Genomic DNA, 25,365 nt, shown 5'->3' on the forward strand with positions numbered 1-25,365 from the left:
TACTGAGAGGGCCTAGGCACCTAATTGGTCCCCTGCCAAGTCCAGCTCCCAGCTTTCTTCCACAAAACTTGATAACACACACCCCCTCTGGAGCACCCTTCCCGGCCCTGATTTTTCTCCCATTTAAATTTGTACAGAGCCTGTTTCCCTGTGCTGGTTAAGGCTCTGTTGCTTGCATGTTACCTGGAATTCATTTGAGTTGACTTCAGTCCAAACCAGAAGTGCTACTGTAGAAATACAGGAAAAGTGCCAATAAAACTCAAAAGCAGTTAGCACAGCCACCCACGACTTTAATCTCAGCACGCAGACAGCAGAAGCAGGTGGATCTCTGTGAGATTGAGGCCAGCCTGGTCTAAGTTGCAAGGTCCAGGCCAGCCTAGGCTAAGTAGTGAGACTCTGTCCTGAGGGTGGGGGAAGGCGCAGAACAGAAATGAAACAGAAATCCTCAGTATCAGCCAATACAGCTGAACACTGAGATGGGCTGAAATGAAACAGAAATCCTCAGTAGTAGTCAATACAGCTGGACATTGAGATGGGCTGAAATGCAGCCAAGACTTGGGTACAAAATACTCACTGCATCCATTTCTCTCTCCCTCCCTCTCTCTCTCTACCCTTCCCTTTGCCTCCCCCTCCCCTTCTCCCCCTCCTCCCTCTCTTCTAAAGTCTAGCTTTATCTAAACCTCACCCCTCACAGCAGCAGAGGACCATCCCATAGCTCCTGTGTGTGCCGTCACTCCAGCCACCACAACGATAACTGGCCCTGAGTCACAGCTCCAAATTCCTAGGAGAGAAAATAGACTGGTCCAAATTAGGCTTTCCACCCACCTTGGATCCAGGCAGCTGTGAGACCAGCGCCTGCTTCACCATTAAAGGGCCCCCAAGTCTAGGGCAGCAGCCACCGCTTAGTGTACATTGGCATGAATCCAGGCCTCGTGGTTTAGGTCTTTGTGCATTGAGGAAATAGCCTTGAGGGGCTGGGGATAGAGTAGTTTGGGCTTGCCATGCATGTGTAAGGCTCTGGGTTCAAATCCCACAGCCTGAGGATCAACACCCAGTTTGGAGTGAGAGATGAAAATAATCTCAAGTTAGTGGTTTTTTACCTTTCACTTGACCTTTTTTGTTTTTCCTGGTGGATCCTTCCCTACTCTCGGAAGGAAGGAAGACAGAACTGAAAACATGGAGTGTTAGATGTAGAAATGGTCAGACTGGCTGCCATGGGAGAGATGAAAGGGAAATGCTGTCCTTCGATTTCTCCCAGCATGCCCTAAACTCTGCTTTTAAAAAATAGATAATTGGCCTGCTTCTGTTATGTACAAAAACAGGGTATTTCCCCAAAAGCCGAGGGCAATGAAGACATTCCCATATTAGTTCTCAACATTGGTACCATAGCAGAGTAACCTGGAGATCTTGACTCTGATCGAATAACAAGAGTCACCTGGAGAAGGCTTTAAAATTGAAATAAGCAAGGGTCCCAGACACTTGTCAGAATTTGAGGATGTGTTTCCTTACATTAATAGGTAGCCAGCGTGGGAGCCCCTAGCTTGAACACACCAAAGCCTTGCACAATCTAAGACCCACAGCCCCTCTGTACGACAGGAAGAACCAGGGGGTATTAATCCCATTTCCCAGATAGTACAGTTATGACCGCTGGGAAGTTTCCATCTTGTGCCCCAGGGACTGCCCCTCTGATCTCATTAAGTCATGCTGCAAACACTAATGGACTTAACTAAGAGCCATCCCTCACCGTGTTGTGTGTCCTTCCCTTTCCCCTCCTCTCATCGCTCTCCATTCATCTTTTACTCCTGGATGCAGGAACTAAATAAAAAGAGGACCCAGAAGGAAATGGAGCACGCCATGCTGATCAGGCACGACGAGTCCACCCGAGAGCTAGAGTACAGACAGCTGCACACACTGCAGAAGCTCCGAATGGATCTGATCCGGTTACAGCACCAGACGGAGCTGGAGAACCAGCTGGAGTACAATAAGAGGCGGGAGCGGGAGCTGCACCGGAAGCACGTCATGGAGCTTCGGCAACAGCCGAAAAACTTAAAGGTAAGGGAACAGCAACACACCCCGAACCCGGTGAACAGCCTCACACAAATGGGCGGGGCCACAGTGTCCTGTCTGTGTCCCACCCCACAGGATCAGAACCTCCACGTGTGGCATCCAATCCTTACGCAAATGGGCGGGGCCACAGAATCAGAACCTCTACGAGTGGCATCCAATACCTATGCAAATGGGTGGGGCCACAGAATCAGAACCTCCACTTGTGGCGTCCAGGGCTCTTTCTGCAAGCTGAGAAGCAGTTCTGGAACTATCCAAGCTGCAGTGTCCTCGGCCCTCCCTGTAGTTCAGTATGCTGTCTCCCTAAGCCAGGGGCCAATCATAATCTTTGAAAGACAGTAAGGAGGGGCTGGAGAGGTGGCTCAGCGGTTAAGAGCACTGACTGCTCTCCCAGAGGACAAAGATTTGATTCCCAGGACCCACGCAGCAGTTCACAACCATCTGTAACTTCAGTTCCAGGGGATGTGATGCCCTCTTCTGGCCTTCAAGAGGGCACCAAGCTACTTAAGTGGTACACAGACATTCAGGCAAAACGCTCATACACATAAAATAAAACTAAAAACTTTAAAATGAAAGCGTTGCCAAGTACAAAGGCGTGTTCTATCCCCCAGAAGAGTGGTTCTTAATCTGTGGGTCGTGATCCCTATGAAGATTGAACATCCCTTTTACAGGGGTCACCTAAAACCATCAGAAAGCACAAAGAATTACAAAATTACAGTTATGAAGTACCAAAAAAAATAATTTCATGGTTGGGGGTCACCACAACATGAGGAACTGTATGAAAGAGTCGAAGCATTAGGAAGGTTGAGAAAACCACACTGCCCTAGAACCTATGTTTAAAAAAAAAGGTTGAGCCTGGTGTAGTGTTGCACACTTAGAGGTAGAGGTAGGTAGGTGCATTTTAGGCCAGCCTGATTTACATAGTGAGTTCCGGGCTAGCCAGAGCTATACAGGAAAATGAGGGGGGGGGGGGGAGATCAGCAACAATAACAACAACAAAAAAACCCGATGTCTGTGACCCGAGACCTTCTGGGCAGCTCCCTGGTCCTGGCTGGCCACCCACCTAGCCTGCTTAGCAGCCCCAGGCTTTACCAAACTCTATCAAGGTGGATGGTATCTGAGGCGCCTACCCACAGTTGTCCTCTGACCCCCACAGACAGACGCACAAGTGCCCCCAGCAAAAGTGGATAAAAAACTGTCCCTGGTCCTAGTCCCAGTAAGTGACAAAGCTGTGATGGTAACAGCCATCTTCAAGGTTGCCGCGTAAATAAAGACTACAAAGCCAGGGTCAGAGTTAGTAGGACCCGGTGTAGCTCACTAGCGACATCTGCCGTGGGCCTGAGAATCGGAACTGGCTCTCCGGGCTGCAGTGGGGGGATAAATAGAGGAAACCCTTTGGCCCTGGCAGCCTCCAGCTAATCCTAGCGTGGCACTAATTGACAAGTTATGTGTCCTCAGCTGCTGGCATGTGTCATGAAGAGAGGACAGTTGTCAGCTCTGGCACAGATGCAGACCACCCTTAGTCACGTTGGCACGTGCCCCTTCAAAGGCAAACGCTAGGCACATCCATGACCCCTGCCACCCGAAGCCCTGAGTGCTCACCAAGTGACATGTGACTACAGAGCGGCCTGTGCCTGCCATATACTCCTCTTCCCACTTTCCAGAGTGGAAATTTGATAATCACCTCCCAAAAGCATACTCTTATCAGAATCAAAGACCAAAGTCATTTTCCTCTCTCAGTTTCTACTGAAGTCACCGGGGTATAGGTTAGGATGTGAAGTGCTTTTTAATTGATATCTCAGGGAGACATTTTGAGCCAGGGCAGGGGGAGCTGGCTGTAGAGCATCACCCCCTTCCTCACTTGGAAATGAAAGGAGACAGCGCACACATGGATGTGCGCATGCTCACCCAGAGGAATCAAAACACAGTGAACAATGGGAGCCACTGAAGACTTGGAGGAAACCAGGGAAATAATTGCCAGCCGGTTATTCCACAATCTACTCACAGATCGTAGTTCCCCTGTTAAAATCCTTTTTTTCCCCCTAAAGCCGTTTGTTTGTCAATTCAAAATCACTTCCATCCATTTTGTGTTAAAAAAAAAATCAGAGCACTGATAGTGTTACCTCCAGCATGCACTGTCCTGTCACTTTCTGGATTGATGGCTGTCGTGTGGGAGTCCCGTGCTTGTTCTGTGTCGTGTAGCCCAGGGACTTCTATGTGGACTGACTCGTTTCTCTTTTTCTCTTTGTCCCTTTTTTTTTCTTTTTCTTTCTGCCAGGCCATGGAAATGCAAATTAAAAAACAGTTTCAGGACACTTGCAAAGTACAGACCAAACAGTACAAAGCACTCAAAAATCACCAGTTGGAAGTCACTCCAAAGAATGAGCACAAAACAATCTTAAAGACACTGAAAGACGAGCAGACAAGAAAACTGGCCATTTTGGCAGAGCAGTATGAACAGAGTATAAATGAGATGATGGCTTCTCAGGCGGTAAGTGGGTAGGTTTGTTGCCACGGCTTCTTCGAGAGCTTTTGGGATTTCCAGGAAACTCAAGACCCAGCTTTCATTCCCAAGCACCTCCTGGGATATGTTGGTTTAGGATATATTGGTGGCTGCTTTTCCTGCCCAAGGAATGGAGAAAATGACGACGCAGAAAAGCCAAGGCCATGCGGATACTCACTGGAATACATCTCATAAGATGGAGCTGAAGGAGTGGTGCTAGTCCAGGCGGGGGGTGGGAGGGACCACAGGGAGGGCGAGGTGGGATGGATACCATTTGTGTATACGCTTATTCATCAGAGGTTTACTCACCACCACCACAATGCCAGGCATGGCCCTGCCACCTCCGAGCTCATGGTCAAGTGAAGGGAGACACATACCCAGACAGACATATTTCCTAAATAAACTCTGGCCAAGCCTCCCCAGGCAATGCTGCGCTGGGTCCAGAGACAGTAGAGATAGCTAGACAGGGTCTCATGTTGTGTCAGGGAGGCTGAGAAGTCAGATCATTGACTGTTAATGCCAGACACACTGAATATTTAGTTGTTGGGGTACCCAGGGCCTTGAAAGGACAAGGAGGAGCAGGGAAGCTGGCCTGGAGATGCCTGGAGAACAAAAGTGCGTGGGCAAAGGTCCAGATGAGAAGAGCATGCACCTGGGGCTCAGAGCGCAAGGGTAGAGCCAGAGTTCAAGAAGGGGGATGGGGCTGGCAGCCATGGTGCACACCTGTGATGCCAGCATGCGGAAGACTGAGGGAGGAGGGATGTGATGGCCCCAACTACTCGGAAGACCCGGTCTTGCAAAACAAAGGCAAGGGATATAGTTCGTCAGTAGACCGCTTGCAGGAGGGCCCCAAGCACTGGAAAGGAGGGAAGGAGGAATGGAGGGAAAGGAAAAGGGGAAGAGATAGAAGAAAAGAGGATGAGAAAAGAAGGAAGAAGCAGGGAGGAGAAAGGGGGTTCAGAGCCCCATGTGCCCCTCTTGTCTTATTCCCAGGTTAGTCTCTCCTGGTTCTCCACTGTGTCCCAAGATCCCAGGATCCCAAGGATGTTGTTGGTAGGTTAGGAAATGGGTCCGTCAGGTAATTGAATGAGGTCATCTCACAGTGACCAGCCTTGATGGCCAGTGGTTTACTAAAAAGAAACTTTAGCTCCACCTGAGGTTGCAGTTCTCAAAGATGCTGAAGCCCCGAAGGGTCTGAGAATGAATGGCTAGCCTGACCATTCAGGGAGTAACCCGTGGGGGTGGAGTGAGGGTCAGAACCTCCAAGGCAGGAGGTGAGCTGTTACTCTACCACAAGAGGACACCGATGGCCAGTGTGCAGTTGCCATGAGTCCTGGGGTTTTCCACAGCACAAGAGGGAGTTTGGGAGGCAGGCACATGGACATGGTGAAGGCTGGGTAGGGTTTGGGGGACACTTGGGAGGCGCGGCAGAGAGAACTGAGTTTCAGAGAGGAGTTAACAGGAGACTGGGAGAGTTGAGGAGAGAGGGTGAATTCGGATGCTTGGCACAGTCAGTAGTTGGCTAGGGTGGCACTGAGCCCTGTAGGTATCCATATGGAGAGATGTAGATACTGAAATCTACAAGTCATAAAGGATACCAGGATTAAAGACAAAAGGTCCCATGCCTTTGCCTTGTGGGGGCAGCTGTCACAGTTAAGAGTAAGTGGATCGGTCTGGGATGGGGGGTCAGGGTGTCCAGTTTGAGAAGCAGGCTGGGGACAGGATCTGGTAGCCATCCATGTTTGAAGACTGGGTAGACGTAGATCAAAGAGCTTGAGTAACCAAAGATCAGGAGGGCACAGGAGAGAGCAAGTCACAGACGGCACCAGAGGATTCAAATGTGCAGGAGCCTCGAGAGCAGTAACCTGTGACCTCCCCTCTCTGGACGGTGACTTTAGCCAGTGTGGTACAGCCGTGGGAATAGAAGGTATCTTCCCCTCAAAGGGATGTGGCTGCAGCTCAGGGGGCAGAGTGCTTACCTAGCATAAATGAGGCCCTTGGTTTGATCCTCCACACCGAATAAACCGGCACGGTGGCACCCACCTGTGATCTTGGCAACTGGAAGATGAAGCAGGAGAATCAGAAGTTCAAATTCATCTTCAGCCACATAGCAAGTTCAAGGCCAGACCGGGCTTCATGAGGCCCTGTCCATAAAAAGAAGAAACTGGACATGGGACTCCCTCTTCCATCCTCTTCAGTAGAGGCAGACAGATGTGTAGCAAGCGGAGGGGACAATTAAAGGACACTCCTGCCAGTAGGGAGAGGCTTCAACATGTTCTTAAGCCGATGGGTGTTGTTCATTCATCCATCCCAACAAGTGTTTATGACTGTCTACACCATGATCCAGGCATCCCTGGAGGGGATACCATGGTGAATAAGATATATCCCCACTCCCCAACCAGGTCCTCTGGAGACAACGAAGGAAGGAGTATCAAAAGGGGGCTGCTGTGCTGGAGTAGGGCAGAAGCAAGAAGGCGGCAGGGGATCCACAGGGCTAACGGGTCTGGAGTGACCGCATCAGCCTCACCACCACAGCGGTTTAGGCTAAGGAGCTGCAGGAGTGGGAACACTGTAGCCCATCTGAAGAACTCGGAGGCGTCAGTTCTGTGGTGAATGTGGAGAGCTAGGGATCTCGCCTGGGAATAAGACAGGATGGTTGCACAGGGGCCAGTCGGGTCTACAGGCCTCAGCACAGTACACTGTCACTAAAGTGTAGGGGACAAGGTTGCATCATACTGCTGTCTGGGAACCATCCCTCAGAGACACATGGAGAATGGTCTGAGAGATGGCAAGAGCAATGGGAGACCACTGTGGTGTTTTTGCTCTTGCTTGGCCACAAGGGGATGCTCCTACGATAAAGCCACGGTGCTGGGATGAGGGGAGAGGTGGCCATCTCTGAGAGACAGGCTAGAGGTTCAAGGAGTATACTTGGTGACAGGGCCCAGATGCTGAGTGAAGATTAAAGAAGGGTCAAAGTGTCTGGGTTGACCTTAATGACAGGTGACAGTGATGGTTTATTAAAAAGACAGTGGGACGGGTTGGGGAAAGGGAACAGGAACTCATGGTCTGGGAAACAGCCCAGGTGTGAATGTCAAGCAGATAAACAGAAGAAACCGAGAGACAAAACTGAGAATGTATCTCCCCAGGCAAGTTTGCTGTGCCAGGGTTTGCCCAAGAGATTTCTTGGAGTAGCCAGGAGCCCTCGGGAGGAAGACCCAGGCTAAAGCCCAGGAGCGCCCATATTTCCAAAGGTCCTGCTTGCCCGGGACTAGCTGGGAAAGAAGCAGAGTGAGGAGAAAACCACAGGGAGGGCTATACAGTGGCTCCGAAGTCAGGAACAAAGTCCAGGCCACAGGCAAGGAATTGCAAGAAAGGAAGTACTCAACAGCAGCAGACCCTGCCGGGAGCTGAGGTCACTAAGGGGTCTCACAAAGATCAGCAGAAAGCGGAGCAGGAGGGATGTAAGTGGAGGACAATGAGTGAAAGACGAGAGTTAAGGAGAGAGAAAGATGAAGGGGATAGTACTGGGTAGGATTCCTGTCTTGGTTTTTGTTTTGTTTTCAGACAGGGTCTCGTAGCCCAAGCTGGCCTGAACCTCACTATGTGGCCAAGTTTGACTTTAAACTCCTTATCCTTCTGCCTCCCCACCTCCCAAGCACTTGGATTACAGATGTTCATCACCACACCCTGTTTATTCAGGGCTGGAGACAGGACCAGGGCTTCGTGCATGCCCCATACGGATTCTGCCAACCCTGCCACACCCCAGCCTGGCTCCTGTCCAGTTAGTTGTAGTCATAGCACCTGTGGCATTGCCTGGCTGCGCAGCAAGGGTCTAGTGAGCATGTTATGTAAATTGGCAGACGCAGGGTCAGGAATGTGGGCTAAGAGGATAGCAACGCCCTGTTAGGAAATAGGGAGGAGGTGACTCTGAGTGTGGCTGTCACAGCTGTCCACCAGTGGCCTTGGGCCACCAGTCAGGTGTAACCTCTAAAAACCTTCTGTGAATCCCTCCTTTACCTGTGCGAACCAGAGGCTCACATTAGCTACTGCTTAGGAGGAGAGTTGGCACTTCTTAATTTTTCTATAAAGGGACAAATCATAATTATAAATGTGAGAAGCTGTGTGGACCATGAGGTGTCCATCCCACTACCCAGCTCACCTTTGCAGATCAGCCAGAAATTGTGTGTGTGTGTATGAGAGAGAGACAGAGACAGAGACAGAGACAGAGACAGAGAGACAGACTGCATGCCCTAGTAACCCTTTATTTATAAACAGACACAGCCTGGGGCTGTAGCATTCCAGCTTCCAGCATTGTGGGGTGGGAGATCACATCTTGAGTGGAGGCTGTGAGCCGTATGCTAGGCCATCCCTGAGTTACACTGCACACTCCCTTGCCTCCTTTCCTGTTTAAGCCATTGTAGGAAGCAAGCATAATATTCACCTACACTATTGTCAACCTTAGAGTGAGTGCATTTGTATGTGTGACTGCAGGTGATTAATCCCAAAATCTGGAACTCCTAGGGTTTCTAGAACCTGGACTTGTGTGATCAGAGCTGGCACAGAGCATAGTTTGAGGACAGCTAAATGCCAGAAACATAAACTCTCAGACTGGGGCTATGGCTCAGGAGGCAGAGGGCTGGTCTAGCGTGCAGGAAGTCCTGAGTTTTGTTACTGTTAAAATTCCAGCATGGCGGTGCATACCCTTAATCCCAGCAAGGCAGTATATACCTGCAATCCCTGCATAGCAGTACACACCCATAATTCCTTTGTTGTAGTGCACACCTGTAGTCCCTGCATGACAGTGCACACCTGTAATCCCTGCATGACAGTGCACACCTGTAATCCCTGCATGACAGTGCACATCTACAATCCCTCCATGGCAGTACACACCTATAATTCCTTCCTGGTAGTGTGCACCTGTAATCCCCACATGGCAGTACATACCCATTATCCTAGCATGGCAGTACACACTTTCCCTTGGGAGGTAGAGGCAGGAGGATTAGAAATTCACAGTCATCCTTGGCTACATAGCAGGTTCCAGCTCCAGTATGGCCTGCATGGGACCCTGTCTCAGAGGGAGATACTTCAAGGGTCTAAACTGCCCACTGGAGGTCTAAAGTCTTAGATGCTCATTTGGGGCTCGTGGTGGCTAATTTGTAGAAGCAGAGAATGGCTGGGCTGCTGTTTTCTTCCTGGTAAAGAACCTTCCGGTCAGGAGAGAATCCACAGCAGTCTTCCCTGGGAGCAACAGGACATTTCAGCATCATCTGTGGGTTATTCTGGCTGTAGACTGACTATGTGTGTGTAGCAACCCTGTGTAGACTGACTGTGTGTGTACAGCAGCCCTGCCTATGTCCTCCAATGGAAATGGGAAGCGAATGGCTTGTCCTCTCTAGCAGCTTCTAACATAGACTGCTTAGGGTGGGACTCGGGAAACACACTTATTTCCCACAGGACTAAAGATAATGCTCTCCAAGTAGCTTTAACGTTTCCAAAGTCACTTCCCACTGTGGACGCTGGGATACATTTTCAGGGATGCTGGGACACATTGTCAGGCATAGATCCGGCGTAGATGGTGCTGGAGAAATGACCTTGTGTGGAGAGGGGCAGAGAAACTCAGGGTAGCAACAGTGATCCAGAGGCTCTGACTCCAGCAATCCCAGCCAAACTGAGGGGCTGATGCGGAGATGTGCCCAAGCCTATGACAGAGGATGTAACTCTGCTCTGCTAATGATCTGACACAGGAGCCTCTTTGAGCTTGAGCCTTCATGCTTCTGCAGGTGGACTTGACCCATCTCCACATGAGAGCTGGGCATCTCGGTACAAAATGTAAAGTTGAGGCGCACCACTGGAAGCAAGGGAACTGGGCCAGGATGCATGGATAGTCTTAGATCCCACTGCTTCAAAGCAAAATGCTCCCTCAGGTTATCAGCTGCTCTCAACGAGTGGGATTTTTGGACCCAGAGGGTTCTGGACTGGTGGTTAGGAAGTGACCATGTGAAGGCACAGCCATGGGCAGCATGATTTGTTCAGTCACAACAGCCACAGTGGCATGGTCTTCAGGCTGTATGAATTATTGTTGAATTCACTTCTGTGACAATAAGCATATCTAAAAAGTGTCATGATTTTATAGTTAAAGGTGTTTAAATATGGACACAGTCTTGTCAAAACCAAAATAATGGAATAGCTGGTATTTATTGGGCATTGCCGTAAGTGTGGGGTCTCAGGATCAGGATCCTATATGGAGTCTTTCATTTAAAAATCTTAGTGGGAATTATTATCATTGTTTCCTTGAAAAAAAGAAAGAAATGAGACTAATGGAGGCTAAATAATTGGCAAAAATGCCACCCCAGAGTGGCAGAGCCAGGCTTCAGGGATCCTGTGGCCACCCAGGCCAACTCCACTGGCTCCAATCCAAACTGCAGTATCCGTCAAGTTTCTGTCCTTCCACCTATGTCGGAGCAAGGAGACTGTTCCCAGTCGTCCCCAGAGTGGTGTGCATGGGTGCCGTGTGTGTGTGTGTGTGTGTGTGTGTGTGTGTGTGTGTGTGTGTGTGTGTGTGTGTGTATACATACATATATAGCGTGTGTCTTCTGTACCCGCAGTTACGGCTAGACGAGGCGCAGGAGGCAGAGTGCCAGGCTTTGAGACTACAGCTCCAGCAGGAGATGGAGCTGCTCAACGCCTACCAGAGCAAAATCAAGATGCAGACGGAGGCCCAGCACGAGCGCGAGCTGCAGAAACTAGAGCAGAGGGTGTCTCTGCGCAGAGCGCATCTTGAGCAGAAGGTAGGAAGTCCGTGGGGATACGTATGTGCAGTGGGGCTGGGGTCGCAGAGGGTGGCGGTTTTGCAGTGGAGCCCTCCCTAATGGCCAGGGATCAGGCTGACAACTTATCCCTGGTGCCCAAGAGAAGTAGGCATTATCTCCGAGCCTGGGACTCGATCGCTCAAGGAGGTTATTCACCCTTTGGGAGTTCAGCTTGGAAGCCTGCCACCTTAGCCAGCTGGATGACGTCACTTACATAAGAACTATGGGATGCCAGCTTGGCTGCCAAGGAGCCTAAAAAAGTTTAATAAGACTCGAATTTCTTCCAGCAAAAAAAAAAAAAATTACCCGCAGGGCTCTTTAAATAAGAAATAAAATGAGGTACTGGAGAAATGTTAAGAACACTGGCTGTTCTTCCAGAGGACCAGGGTTCAGTTCCCAGCACCTACATGGTGGCTCTCAACTGTCTATAACTCCTGCTCCAGGGGATCTGACACCTCTTCTGGCCTCCACAGACACGGCACTCATATGCACATACCTAAACCCAGACACTTCATAGGTATAAATAATTAAATAAAAATATTTCTTTAGAAAAAGAGTAAAAGCAAAGATAGGTTGGTATTGCCACATATACTAAATGTTATCCCTCTTAAATTATGCCTTGCTATAGACAGTGTTATAGGCAGTGTCAAGTGGAAACCGTGCCGTGAAGCATCCCAAAGCTGGGGCTGAGGAGATGGCCCAGTGTGAAGGTGCTTCCTGTGGAAACACCAAGATCTGAGTTCTGTTCCCAACACCCACATTAAGCAAATCAGAACAAACAAGCAAGCAAAAAAGCAGGTGTAGTGAGTGGAGCACAGGTATGGGCCCAGCACTGGGTCCTTGGGGCTCGCTGCACAGCCAGCCCTGCCTACTCAGCCACTGAGAGGCCCTATCTGGACAGACAACATAGCTGGTGTCTGAGGAATGACCCCAGACATTACCTTCTGGCTTCCCCATGAACATGCACACGAATGCACACGTGTGTGGACACACAAGCATCTCCAGGGCTGGGGAGACGGCTCAATGGGCAAAACGCTTGCTCTGAAAGCATGAGGACCTGAGTTCCAGTCTCTAGTTCCCCACATAGAAGCTGAAAGGGACAACACAGACCTGTAACCCTAATCGCCCCGGAGGCAAAGGCAGGAGAATCCCAGGGACTGTCTGGATAGCCAGTCTAGCTGAAACATAAGCTCCAGGTTCAGTAACACTCTGAAAAACAAGATGAGAAGTGACCGAGGAAAACTCCAAAAGAGACCTCTGGGCTCCATCTGCTGGCATACATGTGTATACACCCTTGTGCTGCCCACAAACATCTGGACACAGCATCTCAAGTTGGTGACCTCTTGCCCTCGCTTTCTCTCTATGTCTCCCCAGTAGCACAGTAGCCTGCTCTTCCTGCCACTGCTCCAGAATTGAGCTCACTCAGGCCCACCACAAAGTCACAACAGACTCATTATATTATACTCAAGAGGGAGAACACTGACCTGGATCAGCCCAGGCTCAGACAGCATCACCACCTCCACCCCCCACCCCACCCACACTCAGTCATACCACCCAACCCCCACTCCCAGTCCTAGCAAATTTGAGACATAGTGGATCAAATCCAAGACAATTTATTACTGGGCTCCCAACTCTCAGATCTAGGCTGTAGCCCACTCCAGTGTGTCTGCGTTCATGTGCGCATGTGTAGGTGTTTGTGTACATGCAGGCACGCATGCGCTCGTGGTGGGGGATTCCCTCATGGCTGTGGGGGCGAGCATTGGTACTGAGGCCCACTTCTCTGCTTGGTGTAGATTGAAGAGGAGCTGGCCGCCCTGCAGAAGGAACGCAGCGAGAGAATCAAGATCCTCCTGGAAAGACAAGAGCGAGAGACGGAGACTTTTGACATGGAGAGCCTCAGAATGGGATTTGGAAATTTGGTGACATTAGATTTTCCTAAGGAGGACTATAGATGAGATTAAATTTTTTTGCCATTTACAAAAAAAAATGAAAAAAAGAAAACAAAAAAATTCAGACCCTGCAAAACTACATTCCCCATTTTAACGGGCGTTGCTCTCACTTCACACACACTCTCTCTCTCTCTTTCTCTCTCCCTCTCTCTTTCTCTCTCCCTCTCTCTCTCTTTCTCTCTCTCTCTCTTCCTGACACCGTGTCGGACTAGTGCCTGTTTACTCTTACTCCATCAGGGGCCCTTCCCTCCCCCATGTCAACTTTCAGTGCTGGCCGCCCGGCAGCCCCTACTGTCCACTGTCCGCACCGAAGTACCGGTGTGGCTCACGGATGTTCTGTTGAGAACCTTGGAGGTGGTTCTAGAGTCAGTCAACCAACAAACGGCGATGGAACACAGATGGATATTGCTTTAAGCAATCCCTCATTGTCACCAACCAGTGAAAGTGAAGGAAAAAAAAAACTAAAGAAAGAAAACTAAATAATACATGCCAAGGGGGAGAGAGACACAAAATCCGCAGCCTTACACCTTAACCAGCTGCTGCATAATTTTATTTTATTTTATTTTTTTGGTATTTATTCATCAGGAATTAAAAAAAACAAAGTTTTATTAAAGATTGAAAATTTGATACATTTTACAGGAACTAATTGTGATGTACATATGAAGTGGTAACATATTATTACTATTTTGGGGCCGGGGTGGGTGGGTGGGGTGGAGAGAGCTTGTGATTTTTAAGAGTCTGCCGGCAAGAGTTTGCCTTGCCGTCAGCCTGGTCTACTGTATCCCGGCATCCTCTGCTGTTGCGGACGGTGCGAATACACTTATGGAACTCACAGAATCCCAGTAGCACAAAATTGGGCTTTGGCAAATCATGTATTTTGTGTATAGAGGGAATCTAAGGAGAGGAATTGCTTATTTTCATATTGTATTTTAACTGTTTCTCTGATCAAAATTTTTTTACTTCCTCCTCCTGTTCCTCCCCCCACCTACGCCCACCTCCCCGCGGTTTCTGGTTCAGTCTCTGGAGTTCAATGTCTTTTCAGTCCGATCATCTCCGTTTTTTTCTCCTTCCCCTCCCCGCTCCCCCTATCTTTGGTCATAAATATTGCATTATTCATCCTTTCAAACTGTGTATTTTCTTACAATAAAAAATGATGAAGAAAAAAAGGCTTTACTCCTTTTGCATGCACCTTAAAAAAACACACTTAAAAAGAAAACCCACATTTTTCAGGTTCCAAGGAAGAGCATGATTAACTGTCAGGGCTTTTAATTATATTTGTAAATAAAAGTGTTCGTCACATTGCCTGGCTGTGTTCTTGTAGCAGGATTTCCCTTCTAGGTGCCTCTGGGATGCCTCTGAGGGCTGAGCCCTCCTGGAACCATACTCCAGGGCTTCCTCCCAGAAGGATGCTGAGGTAAAGCCGAACCCTCCAGTTTATTCTTCGGGACCGAGATGGAGGTGCGCATGCTCACAGAGGCCGGCCCAGTCTCGGTGCCCCTACCTTAGAAGCTTGAGCCACACGGGATCGCAGACAAGAGGACTGAACCCCATGAAGAAGAGCAAACTGTGGAGGAGGTACCGGAGCGTTCCCATTGGAGACTCCCACTGTAGCACAGACCCCACCCCTTCCTGGTCTCCTTTCACTAGAGCAACTATGTAGTGAAAACAACTTCCGGGGTGTCTCACACCTGTCACCTTAGCTCTCAAACCGTGCATACTGAAATTGGATTTTGCTTTCTTGTTATTATTGTCTCTACGGTTTCTTGTTTGTTTGTTTGTTTCTGGTCTTCCCACTTTGGTGGTTTCTTTTTTTCTGGTACTCACCATGTAGACTGGGCTGGACCCTGGAACTCACAGAGATCCTTCTGCTTCTGCCCCGTCACCTCCCCAGAGTCCTGGAAGGATTAGAGGCGTGTGCTGTCCCACCCAGTCCTGTTTTGTGTTTTCCTAATTACCTGAGAGCTGGGCTGCTTAGGCATGCTTAGCCAAGCGGAGGTCACATGCAGTCTCCCATTCTGCAGGGCTGGGGACTAAGTTCAGCCTCCTGTGTGCTAGGACTGTACCAGCCCCAGCCCCAGCCCCAGCCCCAGCCCCAGCCCCAGCCCCTGCCAACACTTCTCTTTTAAATGAGGACCTAAGGACCATTCTTGGACCCTAAAAGCGAGTGAGTTATCAAGTACATGTGTAACCTGTAAGTCTCATTGTGACAATCTAGATCTGAAAGTGTAAAATTACAAATAGTTACTAACATGGATTAACTCCTCTCTATAAAGCCCAGGGTAACAGCTTCTCTGACCACTCAACCCGTTAGTGTTTATGGTCAACACGCTGACGCTGGAGGAGCCTGGCATGGTGGAGCACACTTTTAATCCCAGCATTCAGGAGGCAGAGGCAGGCAGATCACCGAGTTCCAGGAGAGCCAAGGCTGTTACACAGAGAAACCCTGTTTCAAAAAAACAAAAGACAAACAAACAAAAACCAGATATTAAAAAAAAAAAAAACACTCACACAAGAACAGGGCAGAAAGCAGAGTCCTCCCTTCCAGCATGTAGTAAACTCCCCAGAGTTTAAAAAGGATTTTTAAAAAGGTTTATGGGCTGGCACGATAGATTAGTGGGTAAAAGTCTGATCGTGTGAGTTCAAACCCTACAGCCCACTCCTGCAAGGAAGGTCCCTGGATTCCAACCTTAGAAATACTACGGAGCTGTGGACCAGTTGTGAGCCAGCGAGAGGGCTCAGCAACGAAGGAGCTTGCTGTGCAAACCTGGTGAGCGTGAGTTCAATACCTGAACAAGTCATCCACTGACCACACACATGCTGTGGTGCACACCCACACATTATGCATGCATATGTGAATGTATACAAATATACACAAAATAACAGGATCAGATTTTAAGTTAATACTGGGCTGTGAGCCTTGTTGTACTGTGAGACACCTGTTGTGATGGCTAATATTATTACTACAGGATCTAGAGTCAAATCGTAAGGGACAAGCACAGGCCTGTGAGAGCTTATCTAGATTAAGGTAACTGAGGTGACATGATCCACCCTACTTGTGGGTGTAGCCATGCCATGGGCTAGAATCCTTAACTGGTACAGTTCTAGCACATAGGGGAAAGTGAGAGGAGTTCATTTCTGTTTCCTGATGGCAGATGTCACGTGACAGCTGCTTCACGCTCCCGCTGCCATGCCTTTCCCACCATGATGGACTGCACACTGCACCCTCAAACTGTTGTCACTAACACTCTTGTGTTCATTCCAAACCCTTATATGTCAACCAGATCCACTTTAATCATTATTACATTTCTTTCTTAAAAAAGATTTATTATGTATACAGTGTTCTGCCTGTATGTACTCCTGCACACCGGAAGAGGGCACCAGATCTCATTATAGATGATTGTGAGCCATAGTGTGGTTGCTGGGAATTGAATCGAACCCACGTCCTTTGTAAGAACAGCCAGTGCCCTCAACCTCTGAGTCATCTCAACAGCCCTTTTTTTATAATATTTATTTTTTATGCATACATGTGCTTGTCTGCATATATGCCTGCAGACCAGAAGAGGGCATTGGATTGTGAGCTGTCCTGTGGGCACTGGGAATTGAACTCAGGACCTCTGAAAGAGCAGCCAGTGCTCGTAACCACTGAGGCATATCTCCAGCCCCCATTTATTACATTTCTTACCTTGTGTATGTGTGCATGCCCCTGTGTGCCACACCTCACACATGAGGGTCAGAGGACAGCAATGTAGTCAGTTCTTTCCTTCCAGCGTGGGTGTCCCCCAGGATCAGATTTGGTGGCAGTGACTTTGCCCACTAAGTCATATTGCCCAAGTCTACACCTGTTTAGACAAGGAAGCAGAAGACTACTTTGCCCTCATCACTTTTTAAAAAACACTTTCCACAAAATCTACCTATCTTATCCCACTCTTCAGGCCATGTTCTCAACATTTGCCCAAGAAAGTACTAGGAGGTAGGCTAGGTGTAATTCCAGAGACCCAGGGAGGCAGAGGCAAAATTGTAAGTTCAAGGCCTGCCCGAGGTATATTGTAAGGCCATACAATAACACAGTAAAGGTACCCTTCCCCATGAGCCCAAATCACAGGAGCCTTCTGATACAGGGCAGGAGCTGGGAGCCTCCTCCACCTGCTCCTCTGTGAATGACCCAGAAAGAGTGTGCATTTCCAAGATACTGACACAGCCTTTCGCCACCACGAAGGGGAAGGCTTGTGGGAAATGTGGGTAGCACAAGGGGGTCCTGGGTCCCATTCCTGGCACCAAAGGATGCAATAGGGCTGCTGTGAGTTTGATCAGCATCTTGCAGGATTATTTTCCCAGGTGGCAGTGCTGCTTTAGAGGGCTATGAATACTTTAGAGTTATGTTTCTGGTTGGAGGAAATGGCCAAAGGCTCGGGCCTTTGAGAGTTCTTGCCCAGCTGATTGCAGCCTCATGCTGTCTGCCCTGGTAGGATGTGAACCCCCTTTACAGTCCCCCCACCACAGCCGGGGTCACCTAGCTATGCTTTTCCTGCTGGTCAGATGTCACAAGGGTACAAAAGCAACACGTGTATTTGACAAGAAGAACTTGTCGGAAGTGAAGGTGCTTCCTGGCCTGAAGCAAGCCTGTTTCTCTTTAAATACTTTTTAAGTTCCATTTATGTGTGTTTGGGTGCCACGTGCCAAGGTCCGTGACTGAAGTTGCAGTCGTCAGGTTTCTCCTTCCACCATCTGGGTCCTAGGGTTTGAACTCAGGACATCAGGGTTGGTGACAAGTGCTTTTGCCTGCTGAGTCATCTTTGTGACCTTTATTACTTTTTATGTAGCCCAAGCTGTCCCCAGGCTCACAATCCTCCTGCCTCAGTCTCCCAAATGCTGGGGTTACAGATCTGATCTACCACTCCCGGGCCAGGCTGAAACCTGGGGGTTTGAGGGTTTTTTGCTGTTGTTCTTGTTAGACAGGGTCTCACTAAGGAGATAATGAGGCTGGCCTAGAACTCAGAGAGCCACCTGCCTCTGCCTCACAAGTGCTAGGACACAAGGTGTGCACCCCCACTCCTGACTCTGCGAGCACTGCAGCCACTGCCCTCCCTTTATAAGCACCTGGAGGGGGAGGGGAAGAGCATGGCTGCGTGCCTCAGAGAGCCTTGACTTTGCCCATGTGTGAAACCCAGACGCAGCAAGGAAAACACGTCCATGTCTGAATCCAATGCCTTTTAGTTTTATTTGACGATAAACAGACAAGATTAGCACACCCAGCAACTCCAGTGACTTTTGCTCCCGTTACTGAGAAGCAAGACTTAGCCCCTCTCTCCATGGCCACGCCTCAGCAAAGAACCCCTGTTCTTTGGGGTTACAGGACAGCGACACCCGTGCAGCCGCCCGACCACGCTGGACTGTCAGCAATTGACTGAAGTGGAAGCCTTGGGTTGTCTCAGTGGGGGGGGACTCTAAAAACAACCGTGCCTGGTTCTGGACACAGTCCTTGTCAAACCATGCACAGACAACACTAGCCCTCACCCCAGTGGGCCTGCTTTTGGCAGGGTACCTTGCTTTTCAGAGCTGCGCTTCTTAAATTAACAATAGGAGGGCTCTATCAGAACACCAAACACCCCCAGCTGAGCCTAAATTTGAGCAAACATAAGCTGGGATGCAACTATTAGAATCATAAGAATGGGCAGCGGGAAATCACCCTAACCTCTACCCTAGCTCAGAACTCCCCGCGAGGAGGTAGGAAGGAAAGGAGAAGAAACAGCATGCTTTGCACAACTTGACAATACTGTGGGGAGTCCCCAGGACCACCAGGCTCCACAGCTCCCCTACTTCCCTGAGAGCTGCTCATACAGCTTGGGCACATAGTCGTCCCACTCCGCCTGGTAACAGGTGCCCGCCACGGGGGCTCCCAGGTGATACTTCTTGCGGAAGGCCGCCACCTTGAACTTGCCACGGTGATCTCCTGACCTGTTGCTGAGGATGGGTTCGTCACAGTTCAGTGGCTTGTCCTGCTCATACACCAGCCAGACGTAGCGGTGGAGGCCTGCAGGGATAGGCAAGCATCACCAGACAGTAAGTTTGGGGGTGGGGGATGCGCCCCTGCCAGGAATACTCTTGCCTAACATGCACAAATCCCTGGCTTGGTTTTCTACTAGGCACAACACAAACGGAGTGTAATGGGGAACACTAGTAACCCTGGCACATGCATCAGAAGTTCAGGCTCATTCAAGTATACCAAAAGTTCAAGGCTAGCCTGGGCTACATGAAACTATGTCAAAATCACATGGTTTTAGCCACTTGTTAAAAAGCTATTTACAAGTATGAGGATGGTAAAGAGAAATGGCCATCATCCATCAGAATGCTGGAAAAGGAAGCCACGGTATGCCACTTGTCACAAAAGCATCAGTGACCTTCAAGGATTTCACACAGACTCACAGAAGTCTCATACAAGCTGACTGGGTATAGAACATCCATTTTTGGAGACTCCAGAGCAACTCTTAGACCTGCAGCATCTACCCAGGATGGATAGAAACCCCTGCCAAGGAGGAACAGCCAGAAGGCACACAGTGGCTCTGTTCACCACACCTACATCCTGGCCACAGCCCAAGTGCCCAGCAAGAGGAAGGCCAAGCCACGAGGCACACAGTCACAAGGAATACTAATTAACAAAAGGAAATGAACTAGAAACTAGAACCTGATGACTCCCACTCCGAGGCCCCTTACCAGGTAACACACCCCTCAAGCTCTGCCCAATGGCAACAAGGTGGCCAAAGTGACCCATGGAGGCAGGTGGCAGAAAATGCTCTGGGGAGCCACAGGAACATTTGGGGTGACAGGAAGAGGCTCCATCCTTCTGGAGTGTCCAGATGCGTATGCCTCAAATCCTCTGCCTGGAACTTCCCATCTCATCAGTTTATTATGCAAACTAACCCTTCAAAACCCAGGAGAGCTGCTGGGGTTTCTAGTCTTCAAAACAGAGCACGCTCCTGCCCGAGAGACTCGCTTTACTCCCCAGCGTCTCCAGCTATAATTAAATCACCTGCTTTTGTAGGTGCCCTGGAGAACCGTAGAGTCCCCAGGAAATTTGTTTCTTTGCTCTCCTGTTATGAACATGCAAGAGGCCTTTAAACCATCTGGAAGATTCTGGGCCCGCGGCTACACCGTAAGCCACAAGCAACGGTCCTTGTCCTTATTGGTATGCATTATTCCAGTTAGTTCTCAGGGCAGAACAATGCACAAAAGTTCTCATTCTGCCATGCATCACCCGTCACCCCCGTGTCCTTGTTCCAGCGAATGAGAACACCACGTAACAGGCAACAGGCAGTAACTGTGTCTCCCACCAGCTCCGGGGTTCTTGTGTGACTTGGGGAGTTTCTATGTCGAAGTTGACTCTCACTGACTCACACTGTCCATGTAAACACAAAACGCAGTGCGTGTTCAATGCGGGTCGCTAGAGCAAGCATGCATGTGCATGTGTGTCTTCAATGTGGCTCACTACAAATCTTTTCAACCCAACCACATTTTAGGGAGAAAGGGAGAGTTATAAAGAGATATACAAGGCAGTCTTTGAGCATTTGTATGAAAACAGTGATCCTTTCCTGTTTATAGGACCCGAAACTCCCAAGATCAACAAAGCAGAACTGAGACAGAGACCAGAGGAGTTCAACTTCGTTTGCCCCACATACAGCCCGCAGAACCCCACTCCAAACTCCCACAGCACTGCCTGCTCTCTGCACCCCTGCTCGTTAAAGACACATGACAGCGCAGTGACAGAGAGCTTATGAAGTGTCGGAGGGTCCCGGCTTTGATTTTACAGGACCACCAAAAAGCATACACTGATACCAAGAAGTGACTCTACAGAGGGCCCACCCCATCAGAACCCCCATATTCCTACAGATGGCGACTGCACAGGGAAGGATTCTCCAGGGAAAGCAAGAAGCAGGCTTGTGTCTCCCTGAGGGTGAGACTTAGAAATATACTGGGCCTGTGGCCGCCCCCCTGGGCCAGCCCAACACTCACGCGGTCTCCTCTCACACCCTTCCCCTGAAGCAGATTTACTGACCTGTGCCACTGGGAGGCCCAGAGCCCACGTAATCTGAGAGAACTTTGCCACTGCCGATGTCATTGCCCTTCATGTTGACCACCAGAAAATGGTGCCACTCCCTGGAGGGAGAGAGAGAAAACGAATGAGGGACTGTGAGCACCAGTTGACAGAGGTGCACGGAGCACCCGCCCCATGCTGGGCTGCAATGGCAGAGGATACGGTGGGAAAGCTTACACGAGTGAGAGGGATGTACACAGAGAAAGAGAACTCCATTTATGAGGCTGAGGCTCCGGTAGGCTTCCTCCCCGCACTACAAACCATGCGGGAACTCCAGATCTATGTGTTCCTGTCTAGCAAGGGACTTCCACTAGACAGGTCACATATGCATGACTGCCTCTCATCTTTTCCCCAACTTGCCTGAATTTGGGGTCCTTCCTGCTGGGAGCGTCGGGGTCTGTGAGGACCAGGGTGTAGAGTTTTCCTGGGTCAAGACCATCCCATGAAATGCTGCTGGGCCTATTCTTAACCTGTAAGAAGGAACCAGTTTGAGGTTAAAAATTCAGAAATGCTCTCAAACTCAACACTTTGCAGCCTTTTACTGCTAAAAGGTGGTAAAACATGAGGGTTTTTTTTTGACTTCCTTTTACTAAGGATACAAAAATAGTTTCTTATATTTTCATCCATGTACTCTACTATAGTCTGCAACAGATTAATGGAAGTGCCTAAGTATGGTTTCTACTAAAAGTGTGATGCTTGGGGCTGGAAGAGACAGCTTAGTCATGAGAACTCTTGCAAAGGACGGGCATTCCCAACACCCATGGGGAGGTGGCTCTTAACTGCCTTTAACCCCAGCTCCAGGACATCTGATGCCTCTTCTGACCTCCAGAGCTCCCTGCTCTCACTCACATATACCCACACATCGACACAGTTAAAAGGAAAACAAATCTTAAGAAGCCAGAAGAAACCAGATGTGGCCCACACCTTTAATTCCCAGCACTTGGAAGGCAGAAGCAGGCAGATCTCTGAGTGCAAGGCCAGCTTGGTCACACAGTGAGTTCCATTCCAAGCCAGCCAGAGCTACACAGCGAGACCCTACGTGTCTGTCTGTCTGTCTGTCTGTCTGTCTGTCTGTCTGTCTGTCTGTCTGTCTGTCTCTCTCTCTCTCTCTCTCTCTGTCTCTCTCACACACACACAAATTCCATTCCAGACCTCCCTCCCTCCTTCCCTGTCTCTCTCTCTCTCTCTCTCTCTCTCTCTCTCTCTCTCTCTCTCTCTCACTCACACACACACACACACACACACACACACACACACACACACACACACACACACCACCAGCCTTAGCAACATTATTCCACGTTACTAAATGGTGGGACAGGTGTCCAACCATAGCACCAGGTCCTCCTCCACAACCTTTTATTGGGGTCCTGAGCCACCATGCCTTTCAATATATAGTAGCCAGCTGGTGTGTAATCTGCCTTTACTGAACAAGTTCAAGAGCCCAGAAACCGAGAGCACCCAAGGACACCCACAAAGTTTGGGACAATGGAGACCGGCCAGGCCTCCCGACAGAAACTTCCAAGTCACCATCCGAAACCCTGTACTCTTAAGTACACGAAGAGAGGGGTTAGACCTACTTTCTCTGAGCGCGGAGTTACATCTGGGGCTTCAGTATCTCACCCACCCCCAACAGCAAAATGGATTGTAGTGGGAAGGCGCTGGCCCTGGAGCCCTGCGAAGTGCAGGCCGCTCGCTGGGGGGTGGCTGCAAGTTCTGGACTATTCAGAAAGGTTACATAAGATTCCTCCGGCTGTCGGGTGGGACTCGTGTCGCGCAGCTGGGGCTGCAAAGGCTAAGCCGGGAGGCCCTGAGTGTGAGGCCTGCTCCGTCCCGCTGCTCCCGGGCCTCCCCCGCCCGCAGGCCTGCGCGGTACCTGGGTGGGCGTCAGCACTTTGCCCAACTCGTCCACCTCCACCCCGGCGTAGGCGACCCGCAGCGCGTGCTGGGGACGCTCGTCCACCTCCTGCAGGCTCAGCGGCCCGGACCACTGGCTGATGTCCGCAGGCATGGCGACAACAAGGGCGAGCACACACGCGCTGAGTCCGGAGTGCCGCGAACCCAGGACGCTTGCGCAATTATCCGCCGCTGCTGGACCAATCGCAAGCAAGGCAGCGCCCCTCCTTGCCCTCTGATTGGTTGATCCGGAGCTGGGTGGTCCAAGCGCCAGGGTGAGGGCGCACCTTTCCGCGCCAGCGCCTGCAGGGCAGCTCGTTCAATCTTACGGTTTAGATTTTTTTTTTTTTTTTTTTTTGCGGCTTCGTTGCATTTAAAGGACTCTTTGTCCCATTTCGCAATTCCCAATGATAAGGCCTTGCTTTTTCTCTTGAATTTCTTAAAACGAGCGCGATTTCTTCCCTACATTATCTTTTGTTGTTTTAAACGTTTTTTTTAAATGACACCGAAGTTCAACCCCGGAGGAAATCAATGAATTTGTTGGGCTCATCTGCAGAATGCGGGTGACCCCAAAGCACCAGACTGAAAGTTCTGCACTCAGCACACCGCCCCATAAATGCCCACACTGGAACATTTCTTTAATAAACTTTAAAAACTAAACCGGTAGGCCTGCAAGTTAGGTCAGAATTGCATACAAATAGGGGGGAGAAGTGGCTGGATGCTTCAACGACAACCCCCACCTCCTATGAGGGACAGTCAATAGTCTACAAGCCCCTTCTTGACGGGGACTCGCCTAGTAGCCACTGCTGAGCTCGTGAAGATGGCGGCTGCTTTTCTCAGACTGGAACGGACAGTGCCACTTTACAAGACTAAATGGAATTCAGGTTGCCAATCAGATAGCCTCGGAATATGGCTATTCTCTGGGTGGTTCCCGGGTCATCCCAGGGGTCCTGAAAGAGAGAAATGGAAAGCGGAATTAACAGGACCACACTGAGAGGGATGAGCAAAACTGGACCAGCCAACCCCAGCTTTGCGGTTAGACAGCTCAGTCTCCAGAGGCTGGAAGCGGTCAAAAAATGGATGGGCCTCCGGAAGGAAGCATGTTTTTAGGATTTAATTGCAACCCATCTTCCTGGATTTTCTATAGTGGTGTATCTAATAGACTGTAGGGGACAATCTATCCTCCATGGAGGACACAAGCACTGATATTTTTTCCTATTTATTTATTAATTGTGGGGGGCGGGAGTGGGGTATTGAACATTATTGCCACAGGTCCCACTATAGAGGTCAGAGGAAAATTGTGAAAGTTCGGTTTCTCATATTCTACCATATGGTGTCAGGGATGGAGTTCCATTGTCAGGATCGGATGGCGGCAAATATTTTACCACTAAGCCACCACCACAACCACACACACACACACACACACGATATTTTGAACAGAGAAGCTATAATGATCAACAGGAGACCCTCTCTTATAAGAACAATGCCTCCTGGAGGGAGTGTGAGGATCTGTGGGCTCACGAGGCTCCTACAAAAGAAAGATTAGAAAAAAATAGTTTTAAAGCCGGGCGTTGATGGCGCACGTCTTTAATCCCAGCACTCTGGAGGCAGAGGCAGAGGGATCTCTGTAAATTCGAGGCCAGCCTGGTCTACAGAGCCAGTTACAGGACAGCCTCCAAACCATACAGAGAAACCCTGCCTCAAAAAACCAAAAAAAAAAATAATAATAATAATTAGTTTTAAAAAAGAAACTCATGCAGCATATACTACACACATGAGGAAGCGTGTCACTGTGGGGGTGGGCTTTGAGGTTTCCTATGCTCAGGATACCACCCAGTGTCTCAGTCGATTTCCTGTTGCCTTCAGATCAAGATGTAGCCAGCACTATGTCTGCCTGCATGCCACTATGCTCCCTAGCATGATAATGGACTGAACCTCTGAAATTCTAAACAATTAAATGTTTTCCTTATAAGAGTTGCTGTGGTCATGGTGTCTCTTCACAGCAATAGAAACCCTAACTAAGACAGCACAAGAGTACATATGTGATGTCTGAGG

At 49.5% G+C, this 25,365-nt stretch overlaps 2 protein-coding genes across 5 annotated transcripts in view; one reads left to right on the top strand and one right to left on the bottom strand.

Annotated features, from left to right (window-relative positions):
* The window catches only part of Taok3 (TAO kinase 3), a 161,149-nt gene extending 146,525 nt beyond the window's left edge, over nt 1-14,624 (top strand). For all 4 annotated transcript variants that reach the window (XM_040731174.1, XM_040731173.1, XM_040731175.1 and 1 more), the window contains 4 exons: nt 1,813-2,052; nt 4,343-4,555; nt 11,173-11,355; nt 13,170-14,624. In XM_040731174.1, coding sequence (XP_040587108.1) covers nt 1,813-2,052; nt 4,343-4,555; nt 11,173-11,355; nt 13,170-13,331 — 798 coding nt within the window. In that variant the 3' untranslated portion in view covers nt 13,332-14,624. The remainder of the gene's footprint in view (nt 1-1,812; nt 2,053-4,342; nt 4,556-11,172; nt 11,356-13,169) is intronic.
* Nucleotides 14,625-18,524: 3,900 nt separating this feature from the next.
* Nucleotides 18,525-23,487, bottom strand: Pebp1 (phosphatidylethanolamine binding protein 1). Its single transcript, XM_040731216.1, has 4 exons — nt 23,291-23,487; nt 21,775-21,884; nt 21,376-21,476; nt 18,525-19,356 (listed from the first exon to the last, which is right to left on the bottom strand). The coding sequence occupies exons 1-4, from the start codon at nt 23,423-23,425 to the stop codon at nt 19,139-19,141; spliced, it is 564 nt and encodes a 187-aa protein (XP_040587150.1). The 5' UTR covers nt 23,426-23,487; the 3' UTR covers nt 18,525-19,138.
* Nucleotides 23,488-25,365: the final 1,878 nt, after the last annotated feature.

Source organism: Mesocricetus auratus, unplaced genomic scaffold (assembly GCF_017639785.1).
Source record: "Mesocricetus auratus isolate SY011 unplaced genomic scaffold, BCM_Maur_2.0 Super-Scaffold_100025, whole genome shotgun sequence".
Classification (NCBI taxonomy): Eukaryota; Metazoa; Chordata; class Mammalia; order Rodentia; family Cricetidae; genus Mesocricetus; species Mesocricetus auratus.